This window comes from Cebus imitator, unplaced genomic scaffold, assembly GCF_001604975.1.
Source record: "Cebus imitator isolate Cc_AM_T3 unplaced genomic scaffold, Cebus_imitator-1.0 Scaffold72, whole genome shotgun sequence".
NCBI classification, from domain to species: Eukaryota; Metazoa; Chordata; class Mammalia; order Primates; family Cebidae; genus Cebus; species Cebus imitator.
In genome coordinates, this window is record NW_016107387.1 from 6,642,806 (window position 1) to 6,650,379 (window position 7,574).

Below are 7,574 nucleotides of genomic sequence, written 5' to 3' on the forward strand. Positions count from 1 at the left end.
TCTACCCAACCAGGAGGTAGAGCAGCTTCGCTTGGAAAGGCTGCAAATTGATGAGCAGCTTCGGCAGATTGGGCTGGGCTTTCGCCCTCCTGGGAGTGGGCGGGGCAGCGGTGGCAGTGACAAGGCTGGATATAGCACTGATGAGAGCTCCTCCTCCTCCCTCCATGCGACTCGAACCTACGGGGGCAGCTATGGGGGCCGGGGCCGTGGCCGGAGGACAGGCGGTCCTGCTTATGGTGAGACAGCTATGGGAACAGGAGGCAAGGAGTGGCAGGGCTTGTGGGTAGGGGCAGAGGTCTGGATGGAAGTTTGGGGAAATCTGTAATGGAGATGATGAAGAGGTGATTGGCTGGGTGACTTGTGAGTAAGAGGGAGAATTCTTCCAGCTTGGGGAATGTGATGGATCTTGAAGTGGGATGAATGGCCCTGAATAAACTCCACTGTGTTCTTCAGGCCCCAGCTCAGATGTGTCTACAGCTTCTGAGACTGAGTCAGAGAAGAGAGAGGAGCCCAACCGAGCTGGGCCTGGCGACAGGGATCCCCCAACCCGAGGGGAAGAAAGCCGGAGGCGGCCAACTGGGGGACGGGGAAGGGGACCCCCACCTGCCCCCCGGCCCACTTCAAGATACAATTCTTCATCTATTAGCTCAGGTACCAGACAGCTGTGTTCATGAATATGGGCCAAAAGGAAAGATGATGGGTACCTGATTGCCAACTCCTCTTCTTCTTTCTGTGACCAGTGCTGAAGGATCCAGATAGTAATCCCTACAGCCTATTGGACACATCTGAACCAGAGCCCCCGGTTGATTCAGAGCCTGGAGAACCTCCCCCAGCAAGTGCCAGGCGCCGCCGCTCCCGCCGCCGCCGCACTGATGAAGACAGGACTGTCATAGATGGAGGCCTGGAATCAGACGGGCCCAACATGACAGAGAATGGCCTGGGTGAGGGTGTGCCCGGGGTCTGGAAAATTAGAGATGGGTAAGAATCGAGGGTGGGAGGTTGGATGTGTGACTCTGGTTTTTACCCACCCAACAGAAGATGAGTCAAGACCCCAACGTCGTAATCGCAGTCGCCGCCGCCGTAACCGTGGTAATCGGACTGATGGTTCTATCAGTGGAGACCGCCAACCAGGTCAGCCAACTTTGGACACCAAAATCCTTCCTTAAAGCTAAGAGAATGGGATACTTCCTACCCTGTGAAAATCAGGGGTTTGGGTTCAGCAGGTATCTTGGGCTGGCTACCAGAATTATCTCAAAGTCTTTTTTTTTTTTTTTCCTTTTGTAATTTTCATGGTTTTCATTGCAAACCATCTCAAAGTCTTAATGTCCTGCCTTCCCCAGTGACTGTGGCTGACTATATCTCACGAGCAGAGTCTCAGAGCCGCCAGCGGCCACCCCTGGAACGCACTAAACCCTCAGAGGACTCTCTTTCAGGACAGAAGGTAGGCAGGCAAGATGTGGTTTACCCTATCCTTTTTTGTTATTATTATGGGTCAGAGGGCACACAAAATTTCACAAAGAAATCTCTTACCGAGGCTGGGGGCGGTGGCTCATGCCAGTAATCTCAGCACTTTGGGAGGCTGAAACGGGTGGAGCACCTGAGGGCGGGAGTTCAAGACCAGCCTGACCAACATTGAGAAACCCCGTCTCTACTAAAAAATACTAAATTAGCTGGGTGTGGTGGTGCATGCCTGTAATCCCAGCTACTCGAGAGGATGAGGCAGGAAAATGGCTTGAACTGGGGAGGCGGTGGTTGCTGTGAGCTGAGATTGTGCCATTGCACTCCAGCCTGGGCAACAAGAGCAAAACTCCATCTCAAAAGAAAAAAGAAATCTGTTAAAGAATTGCAGAGGCAGTTGTGTCTGATGGAGTTTAGAATAGTCTCAACTTTGAATGGGATAGAGAGGAATGTGTAGTTCACATTTTCTGGATCCCAAGTAAGAGAGACTGGATCATGGGATCAAGGAACCAACCTCTGGATCACCAGATGCCAGGAGTGCATGGATGGTAGGAAATGTCACCCACCTGAGTTTCTGCTCACCGTGTGCTTGATTTTCTGTTTTCTTTCCCACTTGCCCCTCAGGGTGACTCTGTCAGCAAGCTTCCTAAGGGCCCCTCGGAAAATGGGGAGCTCTCTGCCCCCTTGGAGTTGGGTAGTATGGTGAATGGGGTTTCATAAAACCTCCAGCCTGCATCCCTCCCTTCTCCATCTCGCTTGCTGCCCAACACCATGGCCCTCACGGGCCCAACTGACCTGCGCTGGAGCTGCTCTTATCTAGGGGGGAGGGGGGTGGCACAGCAGCTTGGGTACCCCCCAACCTCCAGGAGCTAGTGGAGGGGTGTGTAACAGGGTCATACCCCCTCCCTCTTGTCCACCCTACCCCCAGGGTAAGGGGAGCCTCTCTCCCCCATCAGACTGGATGTGCCTTTATCCTCTAATGCCCCAATCTCTCTCTGAACACCCCCATTCTCCACCTGTTGGTGGGGGGTGCTCCTTGACCCACCCAGATTTGACCGTTCAGGGGGCCTCCCCTGCTATCCCTCCTCCCATCCTGTACCCCCCATTTCTGGGGCCTCATCACTGTGGAAGACGGGGATAGTAAGAGATAAGTGGGTGGGAGGCACGGGGAAGGTTTTGGAGTAGAACCAGGGGTGTGTATGAAGGGGGGTGACAAGGTCCCCAGGGGGAGGGGACCAACCTTGTCTGGTGGATGAGAAGGCGTATTTATTTTTCACTGTACAGTATTTAAAAAGAGAATAAAAAAAATCCAAATGGCTCTGTGGCTCCTGTGCCGCCTTTGTCCCCAGTATGGTCCATCTGTTTCTTTAGGACTGACCTGCCCTGGCCCCTGGCTCTTGTTTTCTGTTCCTCCACACCTGACTTCTCATTGTCTCTTGTCCCAAAGATGGTCTTACTTCTGGGAATTTCTGACATTCCTAAACTTCCCAGGTCCAGGTACTCGCTCCTGGTCCACAGGAGGGGGTCTTGTGCCTTATTGCTTCTCCCCTCCCCCAAGCTTGCTGGTAGAGGGAGTTGGGCCACTCCTATACCCTGAGTCATGGCACAGGCTAGGCAGGGCTGCTCAGAGCTGGAGCTGTTCCTGCTAGAAGCTGGGAGCCAAGGCAGGCTGCTTAATCCGATTACCTGAAGCCTGGGGCTTGGGCTGGGCCTTGGTAGAGTGGGGAGCAGGGTTCCCTCACGGCAGCCTCTGAAAGCCTGGTGTCCAGGCTTCTTTCCTTGCTGGTGTTCTGATCTGGCTCTAAGCTTTTTCTCCAGCATGCCCAAAACAGACCTCTCAACTCGGGGGAGTTGTCCTGGGTTTCCTGGCTGCCCCCTCATGACTTGGAGGACTGAAGATAAAACTTGCCATAATTCAATTGCAGTGGAGAAATACAGGTTTAGGGATTGGAGTTGGGAGGGCTTAAGTTTTCTCACTTGGGAAAGGGGTTGAATCACGGCCCAAGCACCTGCTGGAATGACTCAGGAAACAAAAATGGTCTCCCTCCTTAGCCTTTCTTGCCCCAGGGGCAGGTCTGGAATTTGAAGAGCAATAGGCACAGGGAAAGAGGCTGTGGGAGGGGGAGATGCTCCCAAGCTCTTCTCAGCACAACTCAGCCCTGAGGGCACCTGATCCCCCTGTGCTTGATCCCATTGTGGAAAGAAATGGCTCTAAATTGCCACTGCTTCAGGGAGGGGAGGCAATTACAGCCAGGGGCTGGAAGGCCTGACAGCAGGTCTTGGGTGTGGGGGGCGTGTCACCCTGAGGTTTGGGGGGCTGGAACAAACAGGACACCTGGGTTTATCTACAGGCGGCGGATGTTGGCGCCCTTGAAGAGGGCAGTCTTCTGGGAGGGGCTGGGGCGGAGTCAGTCTTTAAAAGCTGTTCCCAGGTCTGGCCCGCCTGCCGCAAACGCTGAGCCCAGGTGGGAGAGGTCTGTGGCATCTGCGCTTGGCAGCTGCGGGAACTCCGGAGACCACAAAGCGCTTTATGGTTTACCCCCTCCACGGAAGGTCGGTCTGGTCGCAGCTGCGGGTCGGGGAGAGGAACCGGGGGTCCCCCCAGTCAGGAGGCCTCAGGGCAGCACCACTTCAGTGCGGGGACACCAGACAGCGGATTTGGCATTCAGCTCTCCCCAAAGTGTGCCGAACTGGTTGGAAGCAAAGGCTCCAGTTTAAGCGCTGGACTTTAGGGATGAAATATACCTTTTAGAAACCCAAGTTCCTCGGCAACGACTCCAGATTGGGAAGACCCTTCCATTTTCAGGATCGACGCTTCACGTTGAGGGGAGGGCATTCAGGACGCCCTCTTAAGGCTTCTCCCGACCCATGGCGCTACCGGGCTCCTCACAGGACCAGGCTTGGAGCCTGGAGCCTCCGGCTCCCACGGCTGCTGCCTCCTCGTCTTCGGGACCCCAGGAGCGGGAAGGTGCTGGGAGCCCCGCGGCCCCTGGGGTGCTGCCCCTGGAGAAGGTGAAGCGGCCGATGAACGCGTTCATGGTGTGGAGCTCCGCTCAGCGCCGCCAGATGGCGCAGCAGAACCCCAAGATGCACAACTCCGAGATCTCCAAGCGCCTGGGCGCGCAGTGGAAGTTGCTGGGCGAGGACGAGAAGCGGCCCTTCGTGGAGGAGGCCAAGCGGCTCCGCGCTCGGCACCTGCGCGACTACCCCGACTACAAGTACCGGCCTCGGCGCAAGGCCAAGAGCGCGGGTGCCGGACCTTCCCGCTGCGGACAGGGAAGAGGCAGCCTGACCAGCGGCGGCCCACTCTGGGGGCCAGGGTACGCGACCACCCAACCCAGCAGAGGCTTTGGGTACAAACCTCCCAGCTACTCGACAGCCTACTTGCCTGGCAGCTATGGGTGAGTGCCTGGGAAGCGGGCTGAAGTCGGAGGCCCTTGCGCCCCTCTCCTGGAGCCTCCGTGGGGGCGGAGGCCGGAGGACGGGAGCCCACCCAAGCAGAGGCCACTCCGGGCCAAAGTGTGGGGTTCACGAACCCCAGTACCTCCGAGGCCAGTGTAGGGTGGGGCGGGCCAGGGTTCTCCCAGAGGGCGTTTCCCTCAGTCTGGAGGTGGCGGCCCTGCAGGGTCAGGTGACAGACCCCTGGATGCAATTGTGTCCTAGTTAGATGCCCCATTTCCCCCCTGCTGCTGGCCTGTGTGTGACCCTACTTCCTCTCCCAGCCCTCGGGGTAAGGAGAGGCCAAGCCCATTCTGCCCCTTCCTGGCCTGACGCCCCAAGAGGAAAAGGCCCTGCAGCAGGCAAGCCCGCTCCCGAGCGTGCCCCAACAGGGCCGCGGGCTCTCCATCGCCGGGTCGGCTTCCAGGCCTGCTGCGCCCAGCGGGCTGCATAGCCAGGGCTGGGTGGGTGGCAAGCTCTACCCTGTCTGCACACAGCTGGTCAGACTCACCTCCAATCCAGGAAGTGCCCTCTAACTTCTTGTTTCTCTCTGCAGCTCTTCCCACTGCAAACTGGAGGCCCCCTCACCGTGCTCCCTCCCTCAGAGTGACCCTAGGCTCCAGGGGGAGCTGCTGCCCCCCTATGTCCCCTACCTGCCCCCTGGCTCTCCCACTCCATACAACCCTCCCCTTTCTGGTACCCCCATGCCCCTAACCCACCTCTAACCCTCATGGATGCAGACCTCACTGGATTGGCCCCCTCTTCCTTTTTTAAACCGGCAGCATTCTCTACCCCAGGCGGCCAACCCTTTGCTGTATTGTACTACAGTTCAGGGGCTGCCTGCAGTCCTCCCGTGGAAGCCAGGGAGAGCAGCACACAGTTATATTTTTGGTAGTATTAAACACAGTTTTGTATTATTCAACTGCGTCTCCAGTCTTTATTGTCCCATCTGTTCCTCTCACTGCAGCAGGAACCAGCCCCATCTCCACTCCCTTCCGCCTAGACCTGCCAGAGCAGGAACCTCCTCACCCCACCCTGGGGCCCTGCCTGAGTCATTCTCTGTCCACCTTCCCCCACCCCCAGCACTGGGGTCTCGGAGGCAGTCCCAGCCGGGCTGACGGAGGCAGGGAAGCAGCCACAGCCCCCTAGTTCCCTCCACTCTGCTGTTCAGACTCTCTTGTAGGGCCAGAAGGGAAGTAGGAAGGTTAGAGGCCAGGGTAAAACATTTGGCCCAGGGAGAGGGTTAAACAGCCAGAAATTGCTGCTAGAGGAAGAGGCTTGGCTGAATGATTAATAGTACATGTACAGGGCTTAGAAAAGCACTCAAATGTCAAAATTTTGGCTTGGAAGATGCTACCCCCATTCTCTCCTTTTCTAAGGATCTAGATCCATCAACCATTTGTTTCCGATAAAAGCAAACCCTGGCTCAGGAAGTCTGCTACTGCAGAGGAATGGCGGATGAGTAAGTCACACCAGCAGGCTGGCTCAGATGGGGAGAACCCTGAGGTTGGGTAAATGAGTGGAAACGGAATGACTAGCAGCTGGCTCTACTGCGCCTTTTTCTGCTTGTGGGGAGGCTTTGCATTCCAGTAGAAGAGAAGCTGGGCAGCGATGAGGCCATTGCAGAGGGAGGAGACCACAAAAGTTCCAGCCATCAGGGGGTCTCCAGTTTCCTGGTCATAAGAGACAGAGCCAGGGTTACCCTTCAGCATAACTCAAAAAAGGTTCCCTTATGGACAAAGGTTCCTGATAGGGGCAGCTTTGGCCCTTAGTTCGGAGAAGTAAGATGATAAGGTTTTAGTGCCTTCTAGAAAGATGACGTTGCACTCACCTGAATGGAAGTGAAGATTCGGGCCAGGGAGCCCCCAAACAATAGGAAGACTGTGATGGCTGAGAGCTGGCCTGTGTGCCCATTGTGGTAGTTGGTGGCTGCCTGGAGAAGCTAGGGGAGGAGTGGAGACCTTTGGCTCTGTCATCTGAGCCCTTCCCATACTACCATCGTTAATTTCCCCACTTCCCCAAGTCCAACACCCCACACTTTGACCTTCCAGTCTGCCCCTTGACCTTCCCCCTCCGTCCACCCAACAACATCTTGTCCCTTGCTCCTCATACCCACCCTTCCCACCACCACGGCAGGCACATTGGAGGCCTGGAGCAGGGTGACTACAGTCAAGGGCGTCAGAGGTGAGAGAAGCACCAGCAAGACTAGGCCGTAGCAAGCCAGGAAAGCGACACCTAGGAGTGGGGGGACAGGAGTCCTTGTCAATCTCAACATCATCTGGCTTTCCCAGGTCCGAGAGTACCCAGGAACCATGCAGCCTGCTCTTGGGTAAGTCCTCAGCACCTTTCACAGTCTGTCCTCTGTAGTGCATGACCAGGAAGCAGATGGTGATCGTCTGGAGCATCAGGAATAAGGCTTCACCCCAAGAGCTGCAGAGTCAAGAGTTGGGAGGAAGAAATGGGGGCCTAGAAAGAGGCAGGGAAAGCCTCCATAGCCCATCCAGGGACAAGATGCTCTGTTCAGGCTTCTCTACACTCCCTACATGTGAGTGGCTCATTCTGAATCTTGGCTATTCTTGGAATGATCACCCCTTCTCAAGGTCACCTCCACTGGTGATAATTCTGTTTCTAAAAGGGCTTAAAACTTCCTTGACCCCTTGCATTTTTTTTTTTTTTTT

At 56.0% G+C, this 7,574-nt stretch overlaps 3 protein-coding genes across 3 annotated transcripts in view; 2 read left to right on the forward strand and 1 right to left on the reverse strand.

Moving 5' to 3' along the window:
- Positions 1-2,776, forward strand: part of FXR2 (FMR1 autosomal homolog 2) — a 26,591-nt gene extending 23,815 nt beyond the window's left edge. Inside the window, exons 11-16 of the mRNA XM_017531367.1 lie at positions 14-236; positions 454-651; positions 741-941; positions 1,036-1,131; positions 1,341-1,441; positions 2,083-2,776. Of these exons, the coding sequence (XP_017386856.1) occupies positions 14-236; positions 454-651; positions 741-941; positions 1,036-1,131; positions 1,341-1,441; positions 2,083-2,178 (915 nt within the window). The 3' untranslated portion in view covers positions 2,179-2,776. The remainder of the gene's footprint in view (positions 1-13; positions 237-453; positions 652-740; positions 942-1,035; positions 1,132-1,340; positions 1,442-2,082) is intronic.
- A 501-nt stretch (positions 2,777-3,277) lies between these two features.
- On the forward strand, positions 3,278-5,818 carry SOX15 (SRY-box transcription factor 15). Its single transcript, XM_037739655.1, has 2 exons — positions 3,278-4,859; positions 5,453-5,818. The coding sequence occupies exons 1-2, from the start codon at positions 4,327-4,329 to the stop codon at positions 5,619-5,621; spliced, it is 702 nt and encodes a 233-aa protein (XP_037595583.1). The 5' UTR covers positions 3,278-4,326; the 3' UTR covers positions 5,622-5,818.
- Positions 5,782-7,574, reverse strand: part of MPDU1 (mannose-P-dolichol utilization defect 1) — a 6,737-nt gene continuing 4,944 nt past the window's right edge. Inside the window, exons 2-5 of the mRNA XM_017531613.2 lie at positions 7,241-7,336; positions 7,013-7,131; positions 6,728-6,838; positions 5,782-6,569 (exon numbers count right to left, since the gene is read on the reverse strand). Coding sequence (XP_017387102.2) covers positions 6,444-6,569; positions 6,728-6,838; positions 7,013-7,131; positions 7,241-7,336 — 452 coding nt within the window. The 3' untranslated portion in view covers positions 5,782-6,443. The remainder of the gene's footprint in view (positions 6,570-6,727; positions 6,839-7,012; positions 7,132-7,240; positions 7,337-7,574) is intronic.

Excerpts from the sequence above, each read along its gene's own strand:
- SOX15 (XM_037739655.1), top strand. The coding sequence starts at position 4,327 with ATGGCGCTACCGGGCTCCTCACAGGACCAGGCTTGGAGCCTGGAGCCT. Across the intron at positions 4,860-5,452 it reads TACTTGCCTGGCAGCTATGG|CTCTTCCCACTGCAAACTGG; the intron begins GTGAGTGCCTGG and ends TTCTCTCTGCAG.